Raw genomic sequence first — 16,692 nt, forward strand, 5'->3', positions numbered from 1 at the left:
TAAGCTGCGTCACGTTGCTGGAGGGGAGGAAGGAATACTAATGGTGGCAGGCAGCTGATTTTTGTCGGTGATTAAAGGGATATACAGCTGTTGACGATACTGTTTAATTGAATTTCTTCAGTTAGTACAACTTTAATTTTGCCAGGAACCCTCAACATGTTGCAACGGAGCACCACCTGGCTGTTTTGTGTTCTTTTTCAAATCTTGGCAGCGGTTTCGCAGGGATTCGGCGAGTTTGAGTCCGTCAGTGTCGGCGCTCCCATAAACGGGGACCGCTTCAAGATCGAAGGCCGGTGCGTCGTGCCGGGTGTCAAAGCACAAGACTGGGTCTCTACAGCACGAGTCCTAGTCGAGGGCGAAGACCACGTCGGCTTTTTAAAGTACGTCTCCGTTGTGATGTTTTTAACGTGTAATTGACAGCCGTGTTGTACTGGAAGAGTGATGCCGGTTGCAGTAAACAGTGAATGATATTTCGGTCGGGGAGCTTTTGTTTTTCACACAGGCTCAGATATTCGCATCTTTGATATGCCACACAACTGTATTCAGTGTTTGCTTTGCAGCTGCGACTGGTAGCGATTGTGGATAAGAATAGCAAATTAATGAAACTGGCATAGAAACGTTGTTGCTGCGTTTGTGCGTATCTTGCGTTTTGTGCCCCATTTGTTTTCGTTTCGCTTCACTGCAATATTTAAGGAAGCGAAATGCTTAGTTTAGTCGCAGAAAACAAACTCGGGCTAATCTATTTTGAAACACTAAATGCACCCATACGTTTGTAATTCTGTAACGCTGTCTCTTAACGGAGATAGTTACAGATTCTCACTATTTTCGTTTTTTGCTGTGTTAGTCAAGGCAAGTTACTAGTCATGACTAGAGGCCTAATCTAAACAGGCAGACAGCGGCTTTGAGTTTATCTACTATAAATATAGCAGTGATGTAAACAATTTTTACTGGCGGCAGCTGATTTCGCTGCTGCCAATAGCTGCAGAAAACAAATTTATAATATAACTCGGCCTACGTATTTCCTTTTCTCCAATAATGTCTATCTTTATACAACCCCGACTAGACAGTAGTGTTTTGTTGGGTTCTTGCAGGCAGTAGAATTTGTACTGATTGCAAGAAACCCAAAACGGCTGCTGCCTGCATTTTCTACTGAGCTGCTCCAGTTACTAGCCTTATTGTTTTTTGCCTGTCAGTCTGTGAACAAACCAAGCATCCTCCCGATGCTACTGAAGTACCGGCATCAGCAGGCAGTTGTGAATGACATCTCCACTGTAGCGCAGACAAAAAAAAAAAAAACAGTTCACCAGAAACGTATACATTAGATTGTAACAAGAAAGCTGTAAATTGTTTAGTAAATATAAAGTATTTGTTTTGGGGGTGGTAGAGTTGAATTATCTATATTAAAATTTCCAGAATTAATATTTTTTGTTCTTTCCCCTAGAACCGATGGAAGTTTTGCTGTCAATGATGTCCCCTCGGGTTCCTATGTAGTAGAGATTGTGTCACCAGCATACAAGTTTGAACCAGTTCGAGTGGACATTACATCAAAAGGCAAAATAAGGTATGGCTTCTAACCCTGTTTCATTTGCAACTTTTACATCAGATGTGGTTAACTTTGTGGACAGATTTATGTTGCTCCAATATTGAGATTTAATCATTTTGTTTTTACAAATATGTGACCCTTGATTTGAGCATTGTTAGACATAATTACTTGTTCATAGTCTTTTCTTGAGCCCAGTGTAAGACTGGGACTGTTCAACTCTGTCCCAGCTGCCAGATAATGTGCAGTGTTGCTGTAAGACAGAAAAAGCTCCTCCCCTAAATACATAACCTTAACTATCTGGTTGGCCTTATTCATGGTAAGCTGGCATCATCTCCTGTCAAATGTGTGATTTGTATTCCAAGATTAAGTAACTCTGGGAGCTTACCAATGATCAGTTTGTAGCACATATTTTAGAAGGAAGTAATTATAATAATAAGGCTGTTGTAAGTTTAAAAAAAAAAAAAAAACTGCATATAATATATGCAATAATGGTGTTTCTGATCTGGAGGAACACAAAAAATCTCTATGCAGAATTTTGTAAAACTTGTTAATGTACAAATTTAATTGCAAGTAGAAATATTTCTTCCTTGCAATCCTAGTCACATTTAATCTGTTTTCAATTTCAGGGCCAGAATGGTTAATTTCATTAAAACATCTGAAGTAGTGCGGCTGCCTTACCCACTGCAGATGAGATCCTCTGGCCCACATTCCTATTTCAATAAGCGTGAAACGTGGGGGTGGACAGATTTCCTCATGAACCCAATGGTAGGCATTGTAGAATTAGAGAGGGGAGGGGAGGGGGGTGGAATCAATGTGTCTTTCTCTGTCATTTCAAAGCATTAGTTTGCTTGATTAAGAATGTGTATCCAGATTTAATTTTCTGCCACTAATCCAAATTGAAATGCAACTAACCTCTCCTATGGTAAGCAAGTTAATATTATGTATAGATGTTGGGAAATTCTTGCCCTGAACTGGGCTGTAGATCCTACACGGTTATATCCACTTCATTTAAGGTGTTGCATTTCTATTTAGTTTTTGTGACAATCAGTATGCATACACACACAATTGTTACATTGATTTCCCATTAATGTATTGTTTTTATGTAGAATAAGATATTGATATATACCGTATGAATGTATATCTGTTGTACATTAAAACAGTTTCCACAAAAGCCATTTTTTCTGTATAGATGCTAAGTGTCAGCCAGTTTAAGCAGTGCACAGATATCCGCATGAAGGAGGTTGTTTAAGTTTAATCTGACTGTGTAACTTCTCTAGGTTATGATGATGGTCCTTCCATTACTGATTATCGTCTTGCTGCCCAAGGTGGTCAACACCAATGATCCTGAGATGCGACGGGTGAGTTGTGCATTTCAATAAGTTCATATTTGTAAGAGAACCAAAACTTTTTAAAAAGGAATCTGACCTGTGATATCATGCTTATACCATATACTGACTTCAAAATTCCAGTGTCTACAATTTAATTAACACTGCAGATCTGGCCAGCTAATGCATAGGTTAATGTACTGTATTGGAAAGCCAGTAGTCTGTGGTTACAGTTTAAATGCTGTTTTTTAGTTTATTTTTTATTATTTCTGCATTTTAGTTTTAGTTGAAACAGATTGTCCAGAATGCCTTGCGATGCGTAACATCATACTTTATAATGTTAAATACAAGTTCAAGAATAAAGAGAAAGGTTGTACGTCACTTTTTTTTTCTTCTTTGTTTAGGAGATGGAGCAATCTATGAACATGCTGAACCCTAATCCCGAGTTACCTGATGTGTCTGAATTCATGACCAAACTCTTCTCCTCCAAGGGCTCTGGCAAGTCGGGAAACAGCATTAAAGCAGGAAAAAGTGGGCAATTGAAGAGGAGGTAGTTCCTTGAAACTAGGAACGTAAATGCACAGAAACACTGCCTGGCATGACGTTATTTAGTTTGTTTTATATTCCTCCTTTTTTCTGTGTTTGTGGTTTTTTTTTTTTGTTTGTTCTTTTGTTGAGACTAAAAGCAAATTCAAGTCTCTTTGTGTAGATCTGTTGCAGTACAAGTTAGAGAAGCTAATGATGCTAGGAACAGCTCCAGTATACACCCCTCCAGTAAATAAATGAATTGCTTACAGTATAAACCAGTTTTGTCTATTTTGTTTCTTTTTAAATACCCCAGTTGTTTAAAATATTATTAAATGTTCCTCGGGGGTGTTCTTGGCATCATTTGCCACCCCAGTTTTATGCTAAATCGGGTTGTACCATAAAACATTTAAATTTTTATTATCATTAATTTATTTTACTGTTAAATAGGCTGCTTGATGTACATCACAGTGTAACCAATACAGTAGCTTTGAATTGTATATTTTTAACAGTGCTAACAAAATTGAGATGCCTATGTAATAAAGTACACCTACGTGAATATGTTTAAAAGCTGAAAATGAAAATGTCTTTAAATTAATATTAATTTTGGAGAGTTTTATTTGCCTGCATTGATCCAGGATAATGGTTTAGATCATTTATAAAACGATTATTGTGCATTCTTGTACAGTAGTAAAACTATTTAAATGAAAAAGATAATAAAATTGTAATCATCATTTTGTTTGGTTTTTATTGTTGATTTTTGAGATTTAAAGATGCAGTGTTTAGACGGTTGGTACCTGTAAAAACATTTTACAGTAGCAATTGCTCATTTCTGCAATTTAAGAGGGGACTAACCTTGTGTTCCTACAGCTAAAATTCCCAAGGGGGGGGTAAAGAAAGTTGGCACAATGGTGGGAGCCCAGGATCATTCTGTATAATTCTCAAAGTAATCTGGGAAGCATTTCACTTTTATTGGGTGTTTAGCACCTCCGAACATGATCATATTTCTGATGATAGACTTTTGTATAACATACAGTGCAGTGTGTGTCTATTCTCAGAATGGACCATTCTGCTGAGGCTGATTTAGAAGTGTTGGACTGCCACAGAATCTGATTTGTTTGCTTTCATTGCATTACATCAGGGACTTCATGTTTTTCATGGGACATTCCCATGTGCAAGAGGTTCTGATGGCAAGATTCATGTGTCAGAGGTATCAGTGTGTCAATGATTGCAACTAATTCTTCAGATGTTTTATAAGTTTCTTCCTGTTCAGACCCTGGTGACACAATAGCCAAATGAAAGTCCAAAATTAAAGCTAATCAGGGTGCAAACCACTGTACATGTTTACCATTTGTCATTGAGCTATGTACTTCAGGAGATGGGTTTGTTTAATTTCTTATACCAGATATTTGCATTTCTGTTTAAATGTACCCCCTCTCTTTGCTGTAAAGAAATACTTTGTTGCTGATGCTAATATAGATAAGACCAGTGATATCATCATCAAGCAATTAAGCTTGGCAGTTATCCAGATGCCACACATACATCTACAGTTCACAGGTTAGGTCATGTGTGTTACCTTTGTACAGACTTGAATTCTAGAACTGCAGTTAAAGTTTTATATAGGAACATCAACTTCCATTCTAAAAGCATTCCAAGTATCTTAAAATAGCCAGATCTATTGGACGAGTTACTTCAGATTTAAGATTGACCATATATGTGAGCTTTTCCGTTTTGCTTGTTAAAGAAACTTCTCTCATCCCTTGCTTGTCCGTGTCAACCAGATATATTAGAATATCTCTGAGAAGGAAATGAAGTGCAGTGTCGATATTGGATGTACTGTACTACACATTTTGTAAGAGGAGTTTGGCACAATCTATGGGGCAGATGGCCTTTATTTTTGTTCAACACAAATACAGTGTTGCAAATAGTCACAGACTGGGTTGGTGAAGGGAAATAGGTTGTCTTATGTTCCAGTGCTTCACTTCTATGACCAAGAGCAAGTAAAATGTAAAAGGAAGCCATTCACTATAGGTATTATAACATCCTTTACTACAAGAGAAAGAGCCTTGTATTTGTAAAGTGGTTGGAGCTAACAAAAACAGGTTTTAACAAGCAGATTTGAAAGAAATATGTTATAGCAAACATGTATTTTTATTTTTAAAGATGGTACCTGGTACTAAATTTGGATAAAGGTCATAGTTGCCTTACTATCAGGAAATATGTTGCACTTGCACTTCTTGGATCATTTCACCTCAGCAGTGTCTTTTAGGTCAAATCGTGTTACTGGCTGAAAGCAAGTCAATCAATAGGGAAGCAGCTGGTTGGTTAAAGATAAGTAAAAAGCCATTAAAAGAACGGGGACAATTTTACCCTCCAGATGAAATAACCAAGGAAGTGTAACAGTATCTGACAGTGTGGTTTTCAAACAGATTTCTTTAACTGAGTGTAGTACTAGATATCATGTGACTTATTCAAGTAATGAACTGCAGGTAAGACTGATGGAATTATTTTATGACTTTAAGTGTTGCCACTTTTACCCTTTTACATGTCACTTGCATGTTTTTATTCCTTGACTCAAAGTCCAGTGCTAATTGTGTAAGTATAAACTGAAGACACTGCCTCGTTGGACTCTGAGTTTGCAGTTCAGTCTCAATCACAGGAGTGTTCGTTTGGGCAAGAGCTGTGTAACAGATTGCTGAACCTGTTCAATGAATAACACTGAATACACCAGGCTTCAGTAGACAAGGTAAGCTGACCTTATTGTATTATGTAAGTTTACCATAGTAACAAGTGCAGTAAAGCATTGTGAAAGCTTTGTAAAGACCAAAGAGATATTAAAGCACATTAAAAACATGGCAAGTCATGACAAATGTACAGTATAAACAGCAAGAATACAGTGCAGATTTACTGTGGCAAACTTTTAGAAGGGCTTATAAGTAATCCTTTGTTTATTTCATTATTTATTTGACTCATTTCTGGAGAGGTAGGTGGAAATGAATGGACCTACACAATCTGTTTTCTTTTTCAGTACACCTCAGCTTGAAGAATGGATATAAGGCAGTGTTTGCAGTTGGTGCTGTTTGCATTTCTGCCCTGTGTGGCTGTGGCACAAGTTGAACCATCTCTTGTAGAAAATGCACATCTCCTCTCTCCAGAAGAATACAAATTGGTTTTGAATTTAGAACAAAAAGGTATGTTGCCATTAAGACTGTTGACAGCTCTAAATAAATTCAGTATCTGTTGTAGCCATTGGAACACTAGCTGAAATTAGCGGAAGATTTTAAAAAGTAAGGGCTGGTTGGCACTAGGCTTGGATTACCTCATGTTACCTTAAGTAAAGTAGTCTAAGATTCATGCTAATTGGCGACTGTGAAACCAGCGATTCGTGTCCCATACAGTCTTTCGGCTGGTTTCACAGACCCTGATTAGCACAAATTCTGAGCTACATTACCTTCACCTTAAGTGCCAGTCAGGGTCTGTGAAGCCAGTTATAAGATACAATACATAGCTTTCCATGTACTAATGTACATTTATTTTAAATGCATTATAAAACTAAATTATTGTGGATGAATCTGCCTTCTGATAAAGTTGATTGCCCAGAAGAATAAACTGTAAAAGATTGAAGTGTTGTGTGACACTGTGGCTTAAACTAAATGTGTCAGAGTAGCTCAGGTTTATTGGACTGCATTTGATTTATGTTTGCTGCTGGTAAGAATGCATGGCCATGGCATTGCTCATGAGTTGACAGCAGGGGTTCATTTGTATATCAGATTTTCTTGTCCTAATGTACGGATCTTGATTCACAGTAGCTTCCTTGCATGTGATATATGCTTCATGTTCTCATCTGCTTATGGATCAGGATTTCATACCTTATTGCTGGTGTTTGTATCTGCATGCTGACCTTTGCTTAGCTATGTTTTACCATAATCTTCAGGTTTGAACAATAAGTGATGAGCCGACTAATCTGATGAACAGGAGAGATGACACTGTTGTTGTTAAGAGCTCTAGTTTTCTTCCATTCACCATTAGGGGTGTAAAAATACAAGTATTTTTCTTACTAAAATATATCGTTACAGCAGAGTTTCTTCATTCAACTCATGTAACAGGAAAGTGTTTTTTTTTTTATTGTACATGTTATACAGGTTTTTTTTTTTTTTGCAACAATACAAAGTTTAAACTTGTCCACAACACCTTTTCAAACACAGTTTCTCTTATAAAAATAAAGAAAACCTCTTGAATCTTGAAATGATTCCCCAAGAATTATTTGCTAATCATTTTCATCCCCATAGGATTTTGCTGGAGATTTAATAATGCATTTAAGCACAACACAAAATAACTGAAGTTGTTTAAAATCTTAATCAAATCTTAAATAAATAAATCTAACAAAGGAAAAGCACATTGTGCATTAGAAGATTCCCACGTGATTGAGACAGCCAGAGATTATTAGAAACAAACTCAATACCCTGTACCAGTTGAGCAGATCAACAATTCAATAAAGATTAGGATGTGCAGATCAAAGATTCACATTTTTAGAAGTTTATTTTTCAAATTACATTTTCTCATTGTATATTTTCTTATTTTTTTCTCAGTCCTGGACCTCATTTTTTTCAGACTGGCAATTTCTGAATTATATTGTTATTTTTGTGTGTAATCACTTTCTTTTTTAATATTAACTTTTGTTTTAAAAATTTACTTTTCAACGACAAAGGTCTTGATTTATTCTTGAGTCAAAATGTTTGTCATTGAATTTAAAATAAAAGTTAACCTTCATTTCGTATTCCTAATTTTAAGACAACTGAGTTATGGATGATTTTTTGTTTTAGATTATCCAAGTGACTGCTACGAGGCCTTGCAGCGCTCTGATGGTGTCTCCCAGGATGGTGTCTACGTGATCAAGCCAATGAAATCCCACATTGTGGTATTCTGTGACATGCTGAATGGCGGCTGGACTGTTATCCAGCATATCACCGTAAACAGTAGCGTGGACTTCGACAGGACCTGGCACGATTACAAGCTGGGCTTCGGGGCAGTGAGTGGAGACCACTGGCTTGGGAACGAGTACCTATACCAAATAACCAACAAGGGCGGGAGATACAAGCTGGGAATCAAACTGGTTGACATGGACGCTGGAACCAAGGCTGGGGAGTATGATCCTTTCTGTGTGGAAGGAGAGGAAACTCAGTATAAGATCCGCTTGGGTCTGTATGAGGGGGCTGCAGTGGATGCTCTTACGCAGGATACAGAGGCATATCTCCATGACAACCAGAAGTTCACCACCAAAGACAGAGACAACGATAACTACTACCAGAACTGTGCCCAGCTGGAGTATCTCGGAGTGCCGGGGGGTGGCTGGTGGTACGACGCCTGTGCCGGCGCCAACCTCAATCGTAGGAATGTAATTTATTGGCAGAAAGACTGCAACAAGGAACACCTCTGCAAGTATGCCTGGATGATGGTGAAGCCCACTGAGTATATGAAGATGACCAAGCCTGGAAACTGTCGTCGTGATGAATTGTGATGCAAACTAAAACTGAATATTTAACTTGTTAATGAATCCCTTGTGAAAGTTTACCACAGTATATTTGCGCTGTATTTTTAAAAAAGATTTCCAGTGCTTTTTCGATGGCTATACTATGCAATTACCATAGTTTAAAATGATTTGCCATTTTTTTTTAAATTTGCTTTACCATACCTCTCTGTGCTTTGCACTGCTTACCTATGCTTTACCATGCTTTCACTGAGCTTTAGCACATCTTTTACTTTACCTTTTAAACTTTAATAAAGAATGATTGGGTCTGTCATCCAAGGTACATTTTGAAAAATCAAAGTGTACCCCGGTTGAGACAAATCTATCGTTTTGTACCTCGCCCTCCTATTTCAAATGTCTTGTATCTTGTTATGAGTCGTTTCCGCATCCCTTTGTTATAACATTTGTCAGACTTACAGATTGTAGCAGAGGTGCCATAGTGGGAGAGAATGTGTGAGATCGGTCTGTTTTACTTCTTTAAATATTTTTGGATTTTTCAGTGATTTATGCGTCAATATGGGCGATAATAATGATCAGGAGGCGAGTATTTTGTGATGATGTCGTTGGAGTAAGTATTATCTTGTCTACAGTGATATATTCTGCCTTTATCTCCCTCCCCTTTCTCATCATATCGGCCGCTGCACATGTCTGAATGCTTTTACGATAATCAAGCAATTCACCCTGAGCCACACCATTTTGATCGCAGGTGACAGTGTTGGGAAATTGGAATGCACGTGCCATGCCTGAGCAGAAATTAATGGTCTGCAGCAAATGCTACTTCTCATGAAATTTGAAAAGCCGTTTGTCTATCTCCGCAGGCAGCAATATACTTGCTCATCTTCTGAGTGGCTCACCTGGTAAAAGCACAGCCATGTGGTGTGTGAAATCGTCAGCCTTCACTGGGGTAACACAAGATACAGTTAATTAAGAAACAACATAGTTTGTACAGACATCCCATTACAAAATGCCAGTCTTGAAAGATTAACAGTATGTTTGGGTATATCATACATTTAATGAATTATTTTTTTCAATTCAAACTTAGCTGTAGGGAATTAGCCAATTTGTTTAAAATACTATATGAAAGCTGCCAATTAATGTAACTTTTATGTGACTGTTCCTTAAATAGTTGATGGTAAATGCACTATGCTAAAGCCATGTGGTTTTTTGTATACTGTGAGATTCCATAATTATAGGGTTCTTGGTAAGAAGGGCGCAACAAACAATAATACATTAACATGGCTATATATATATATGTGTGTGTGTGTGTGTGTGTGTATATATATATATATATATATATATATATATATATATATATATATATATATATATATATATATTATATATATATATATATATATACATATTATGGTACACTACCCTTATGCCTCAAGAAAAGTCTTCAACTAATGCATGCTGCCAGTGCTAACGTACGGATGAGAAACCTGGACCTTTAATGCAAAAATTACTCAAAAAATAACAAATGACTCAATGGAGAATGGAAAGATGCATGCTGGGAATAACAAGAGACAGGAAAAGGAAGTTATTATTAGAGCAGAAAAACTGAAATTGCAGTGGGAAGAACATGTAACAAGAACAGCAGACCATCGCTGGTCCAGGAAGATAGAACGCGATCAAGACGAAGACCTCCAGGAAGATGGCAAGATGAAATTAGGCAAGCTGGAGCAACTTGGATGAGGGACGCAGCAGACAGGCTTTTCTGGAAGAACCTTGGGGAGGCCTTCATCCAGCAGTTGATTGAAAAAGGCTGAAGATCTCTCTCTCTCTCTCTCTCTCTCACTCTCACTCTGTATATATATATATATATATATATATATATATATATATATATATATATATATATATATATATATAAAATATAAAGCTTGTAATTGGGTGGAGGTGGCTTGTGTAGATTTGTTTGCTGGGGTCTATGATCCAACGTTATCAATGTTCTGAAATGGTTGTAGGTAACAATGGTTTCACAAATCTTGGCTGTTGTGCACTTCTGTTCGCTAAATTGATCTCAGATGTGCAGTTTTTAAAACATTATTGTAAACATGTATTTTCATTTAAAAAAATGACATCTGATACTACCTGATATCTGAATGCAAGCTATTCTTTCGTGTGGTATTGCACTTCCTTGGTCATTTCACCTGGAGAGTGACATTGACGCCTTCTTTCCTATCAATCCCCAAATAGTAGCTTTCAGCCAACATTGTATAACTTAGAGGTGTGGAAACTGATATCTTTCTTTAACCTAGTTTGGTACCTGATATTATGATTTCAAGGGAAAATATATTTATATATTAAATATATTTAAAAAAATATATATATATTTAAAAATGCACATTTCAGACTTCTGTAACAAATGAAAGTGCCATGTCAGATTTGCTCATTAATTCTATTTACTTTTTTTTTTTTTTTTAATTTTAGATGTTAAGTGCAAGTTTACAGTACATATTTATATTTTATAATAAGTGTTGACGGCACTAGCCGAAAATTATTCTACTTAGTTTCTCATAGTTTTACTTATAAATTATGTTTTGGGAGTTTTACATGATACATTTACAAGTATGGGACGGTAAAACTGAGTAAAATAAAGTTTGAACAATGCTTCCCTACTATTACAGTAAAATACCAAGATCCACTTAAATGGCACATAAGGACCTTTTTATTTTATTGTGTTACATGTTTTTTTTTACATTTTGACCACTTTTTTAAACTTTTAAATTATATTCCCCACCTCAAGATGGTTTCCCATGTACCTGCTTAGACCTCTCAGAACTACATTTCCCATCATCCTCCTGCTCACGGGTAAATCCATCTCGGTTACATATGTGAGCAGGAGGATGATGGGAAATGTAATTCGAGAGGTCTATGCGGGTGCATGGGAAGCCATCTTGAGGCAGGGAATGCAATTTAAGAGTTTAAAAAAGTGGTCAAAATGTAAAAAAGAAAACAATTCACACAACATACATAAACAGTTGTAGCAACACAATAAAATGAAAAGGTTTTCATGTGCCCTTTAATAGAGTACATATTATACTTTTATTTCATCTGTATATATCTAGCTATACCATACACAGAACATATGCAAAAGTCACTGTAACCATTAGTATAACAAGATTCCACCTATTCTGTTTATGCAGATATGTACAACATAGCACAGACATTAGCAGCACATGGAGTGTTTTGCAGCAGACTGATGGCACCACATTCTCATTGCTTTATCAGCGAGTGAATGACAACAGTCATTATAGCCCTGTCAAATTCAATGGCTCTAAACTCTACTCAGCAGTGCTGTTAGGAAGCTAAATACAAAAAAAAAAGATTACAAATCAATAAATACAGAATACATGGTGAAAACACTTACATACATATAAAAGGCTAAAGAGCTTCAGATTCTTTTTAAAGTTCCCAGTGTTTCAGATATGATTCATCTGGTAAACTCTAACATGGATTCATTTTTAGTAATAAGTGCTTTCATTTGTCATACTCTGTTGATTTAGGTACATGTTACTTATAATTTAGGATTTTAATCAATTAAATCCCTCCTGCCAAGGATGAAGAGATGTTTTTCTGTGAACCTGTCTTCATACAGTAGCTTGTGCCTTTAGCTCCTGTGATTTGCCTAGCCCTCCTCTGTAGCTCCTCATGAAATTTGCAATTATTTTGAATGAGGTGACTAGAACAGGACACAATAATCATTCAAAGTGGGATCTTTTTTCTTCCCAGTGTCACACCATTTTTGAGTTTTATGCATTTATCCCCAATATTGTCTCTTAGCTAGCTTTTAGATCTATTTAATGCTTGCTTTAGATTACTAAAGGGTGGGTTTAATCAAATAATAACCCTGTGAGGATCCCCAGGTGAGCACCTGCTCATGGCGTGCAGGTGAGTTATATAACCAGGAGCCTGCTGCTTGTGAACATTCAACCTCATTTCCTGAGGTGCGTCATGCAGGTGTTTTTAATTAAGGGCTAACTGAATGTTCCAATAAAAGGTTTTGTAATTTTTGTAATGCAAGAGCATGGTCATGGTAGTTCATTAAATAGTGCCTCAAAACAGAAACATAACTCAAATTTATGTTCAGTGGGGTGGAAAGGCATTTAGGGAAAATGACTTATCTCAATATTGAAGCATGAGAATTCCAAACCACTGCAGACATTATACAAAAAAAACATTAAAAGACATTTGAAGCTCTACAGATGGTAACACTGCAGCTCAGAAAGGACTCCTTACCTGGGCGTTTTTTAGTTTAGATAGGCAGATCAGTTTTGTGTTTCAGATCATTGAATCTAGTGGAAATATGCATTGTATATGTGGGTTTGATAATCCACATTGGGCCCCTCCCCTCTCTATGTCATTGCATGCCCAGAGGCCCTCCTTCTCTTTCCCACTTTGCTAGCCCTAACACACTGAATCAGGAATGGGTCAGAGAGGGTATATGGGGAAGAGTTGTGGACAGTCACTTTCCACTCTAACAAAGGCTCATTTTCTGGGCACAAACTTGGCTGGGTAACCTGATACTATGGGAAAAGTTACAAATTTGAGATCTAAAGACACATTTCTTTTGTGTTGTAATGTTAGAGGACAAAAATCACCCGTGTTAAAGCCAGGTTGCCTAGCCTAGAGAGAAACCAACTATAGACAATGATTCAATTATATATTTTCTATGGAGGGCATACTGTTAACTATCAATTTTATTTTTCAAGCCAGCTGTTGGCCATTGAATTTTTATGATGTTAAATTGCAGAGTTCTAACCTTACCTATTCTTCCTCCAGCCCATGCCAGCTTCTGTATCTCATGCTACGCTGGCTTTCCAGGGTGAAAAACAGAGCAGTTATACAGAGAAGATGCTGCAATGAATTTGATGTAAGAAGCATGATTGATTTAGTGACGTTGCTTAGTAAACAGCCAATCACAATGCTTTTTAAATGAAAAACCTACATGTGTATGATAGAGGGTGCAAGACAAAATAAATACATATTTACACACATGGTCAGGGTACATTTTGTTCATGCACAACTACAGCCCATGAACAGAATAAACCCAGGCCAGGGTTAGGAAGATTCAGAATGGTGACCATGGTCATCTATCTGTTTGCAAACACACGAATGACCTACAGTACAGATATGGTACTGCAGACTAAATGTCAACCACAGATCTGGACAAATACAGCTAATTGCTTCCCTTTGCAGCAGACAATTAAGAAAAATACATATCAATAAATACAAAAAAGTCAATAAACAGATGCATAATCCCTTTCCCTTGTACTACTGCTGCGACAATTCGACCCCAATTTATAATAAGTGCGTTGTGTTCTGTCTTGACTGGCCACTCACAGCAGTTTGTTATTAGCAGTGGGATTCTGGCTGTTCCAATATAGCTTCTCCTCGGCCCTCTTCTTCTTATTCCACTGACAGAACAGCAGCAGCTTAAAGGTCTTCTGAAAGGTCTTGTTGCATAGGGCGTAGCAGATGGGGTTGATTGTACTGTTGACGTAACAAAGCCAGTAACCGAGATGCCACAGGGAGGTGGGGATGCAGTCTGAGAAGGTCGAAATTAAGACCATGATGTTGTAAGGAGTCCAGGTGAGGATGAACGCCAGGAGAATTGCACTCAGAGTCTGTGCCGCTTTCTTCTCCTTTATAAGAACCATCCGTTTCCTCTTAGTGATCTGGTTCTTCAGGCTGGGATCGATGTTTTTAGAAGCCAAGGGTCCCATGGATTCTGCCGAGGAACAAGACGAGGCTGCCAGATGGGAACAGCCGTTTTTGTTCAAAGGGGGGCTGATGTCTTTAGCAACCAGCTTGAATTTGTAGGAAACCCCTTTTTTATTGTTGATGTATTTGGCGGGCGAGGTGAAGTAGCAGCTCAAGTTTGGCTGGTCTTCACCAAAGTCGTCTCTCCCCTCTGAGTCTGCAGGGCTTTCGTTTTGGCTGCCTCGGCTGATCTGGTTCTTGTGAGCAGCCTGGAAGATGGGCTTGTGCCTGTCGTCATCTTCAGAAGATGGATAGTTATTGAAGGACGTCGCCTGGTCATTCTTGGACCACTCATCGTTGACGTTAGGTGCGAGGGCTTCTTTCAAGACCGTGCTTCTGCTAGAGGATGACCAGGAGGTTTCGTTCTGATCCCGGTTGGCATCCATCTGCCGTTTACAATTGAAACACGATTTGAGAAGAGGGTTTTGAGGTTTCGCAATCCTTGGGTCAGCTGAGAAGTTTGAGCCTTGAAGTTCGGCCAGGTCCTTGGTGCGTTTCTCAGTCTCCTTGTAGATACGACAGTACAATATCGTCATGATAGATACGGGAATGTAGAAAGCCGCAATGGCGGTGCCGAAGGTTATGACAGGCACAGAGAAGAACTGAATCTCACATTCACCGGGAGGCACAGTTCGTTCTCCAACAAAGTACTGCCAACATATAATGGCAGGAGCCCATAAAACAAAAGACACCAACCAAGCAAGGCCGATCATGATGCCAGCCCTTTTTGGTGTACGTTTAGCCCTGTAAGTCAAAGGTCTTGTGATAGAAAAGTATCTGTCGAAGCTGATGACTAACAAATTCATTACAGAGGCGTTGCTGGCCACGTAATCCAGAGCTAGCCACAGGTCACAGGCAAGGGTCCCGAGTGACCAGTATCCCATTAGTATGTAAGAGGTATAGAGATTCATGGAGAACACACCTATAATGAGGTCAGCAAAAGCCAGGCTCAGCAAATAGTAATTGTTGACTGTCTTCAGCTGACTGTTGACTTTAAATGATACCATGACAAGGATGTTGCCAATTATTGTTATCAGACTCACAATGGCAGAAGCGGTTGCTATGGTTATGATCTCCCAAAGACTGTAGCTGCTCACATGTTGAAGACTAGAGGCATTGCTACTGGCTAGTGTGAAGTTCTCCATTATGAGGCAGGGTTTGAGTTCTCTGCAGGCAGCGTCCTAGAAAACGGAGTCACCAGATCTTGTCATGGTGCAGTGTTATGGGCCTACATGTAAGAAAAAACAAAGATAATCGTCAAACAACTTGTAAATATAGTATATTCCTTTTAGTGTGGACCCCTCAGGATAGAAACCTTTTGTGCACATTATAGAGCTGTCTACATATTAATTAATGACAAATTAATTAATTATCCCATTTGAAAAACAACAACATACACAAAGGATCCTTTCTTTCTGATCCCAAGTGCTGAAAAAACCCAATAAACCTGTTTTACAGTATGTTTAGTTTTTAGCAAACTACATAAAGGCTGGGCTAATCTTCACCACATGAGATCAATTCTCACCCCCAGGTCTGTAAAAGTTTTTTGGGATATTTGCCTTTCTTGTGGTTTCTCACGTGCACCGGAATTTTAGACACACATATAGTACAAGTGAGCAAGTCCCAATATAAAGATAAGAAGTAATAGACTCGCTCTCTGTATTGCTGGAGAAAAAAGCTCCCAAAAGCAGCTTAAGTCAGACAAAATACTTAATACATGATTTTGACAATATTTGAAGCATTAGAAACAATTCTGAACAAAAGGGAGAATAGGAAACAATATACATCTGTACTTTCCATGTCCTGTCAGTGTTCAATGAATGTTGGTTATTTTGTCTACATCACCATGTTTGTTTTAACTATGTCACAGTACATTTTTATGTGTGTGTGTGTGTGTGTGTGTGTGTGTGTGTGTGTGTGTGTGTGTGTATATATATATATATATATAATATATATATGAATAATATATATATATATATATATATATGTATACTAGGATAGATCAT

At 37.8% G+C, this 16,692-nt stretch overlaps 3 protein-coding genes across 3 annotated transcripts in view; 2 read left to right on the forward strand and 1 right to left on the reverse strand.

The window, feature by feature from the left end:
• Nucleotides 1-3,674, forward strand: LOC121330394 (ER membrane protein complex subunit 7-like). The gene is made up of 5 exons (XM_041276883.1): nt 1-380; nt 1,442-1,561; nt 2,170-2,308; nt 2,821-2,901; nt 3,273-3,674. The coding sequence occupies exons 1-5, from the start codon at nt 157-159 to the stop codon at nt 3,420-3,422; spliced, it is 714 nt and encodes a 237-aa protein (XP_041132817.1). The 5' UTR covers nt 1-156; the 3' UTR covers nt 3,423-3,674.
• A 2,763-nt stretch (nt 3,675-6,437) lies between these two features.
• LOC121330338 (fibrinogen-like protein 1-like protein) lies at nt 6,438-10,112 on the forward strand. The gene is made up of 2 exons (XM_041276790.1): nt 6,438-6,584; nt 8,217-10,112. Exons 1-2 carry the CDS (start codon nt 6,440-6,442, stop codon nt 8,909-8,911), a joined length of 840 nt encoding a protein of 279 aa, XP_041132724.1. The 5' UTR covers nt 6,438-6,439; the 3' UTR covers nt 8,912-10,112.
• A 1,752-nt stretch (nt 10,113-11,864) lies between these two features.
• Nucleotides 11,865-16,692, reverse strand: part of LOC121329963 (muscarinic acetylcholine receptor M5-like) — a 30,405-nt gene continuing 25,577 nt past the window's right edge. Inside the window, exon 2 of the mRNA XM_041276109.1 lies at nt 11,865-15,914. Coding sequence (XP_041132043.1) covers nt 14,263-15,831 — 1,569 coding nt within the window. The 5' untranslated portion in view covers nt 15,832-15,914 and the 3' untranslated portion in view covers nt 11,865-14,262. The remainder of the gene's footprint in view (nt 15,915-16,692) is intronic.

The sequence above is a fragment of the Polyodon spathula genome, chromosome 17 (genome assembly GCF_017654505.1).
Source record: "Polyodon spathula isolate WHYD16114869_AA chromosome 17, ASM1765450v1, whole genome shotgun sequence".
Classification (NCBI taxonomy): Eukaryota; Metazoa; Chordata; class Actinopteri; order Acipenseriformes; family Polyodontidae; genus Polyodon; species Polyodon spathula.

Coding starts and splice junctions, on each gene's coding strand:
- LOC121330394 (XM_041276883.1), top strand. CDS start 157: ATGTTGCAACGGAGCACCACCTGGCTGTTTTGTGTTCTTTTTCAAATC. Junction 1,562..2,169: donor ACATCAAAAGGCAAAATAAG/GTATGGCTTCTA, acceptor TTTCAATTTCAG/GGCCAGAATGGTTAATTTCA. Junction 2,309..2,820: donor ATTTCCTCATGAACCCAATG/GTAGGCATTGTA, acceptor TAACTTCTCTAG/GTTATGATGATGGTCCTTCC.
- LOC121330338 (XM_041276790.1), top strand. CDS start 6,440: ATGGATATAAGGCAGTGTTTGCAGTTGGTGCTGTTTGCATTTCTGCCC. Junction 6,585..8,216: donor TTTGAATTTAGAACAAAAAG/GTATGTTGCCAT, acceptor TTTTTGTTTTAG/ATTATCCAAGTGACTGCTAC.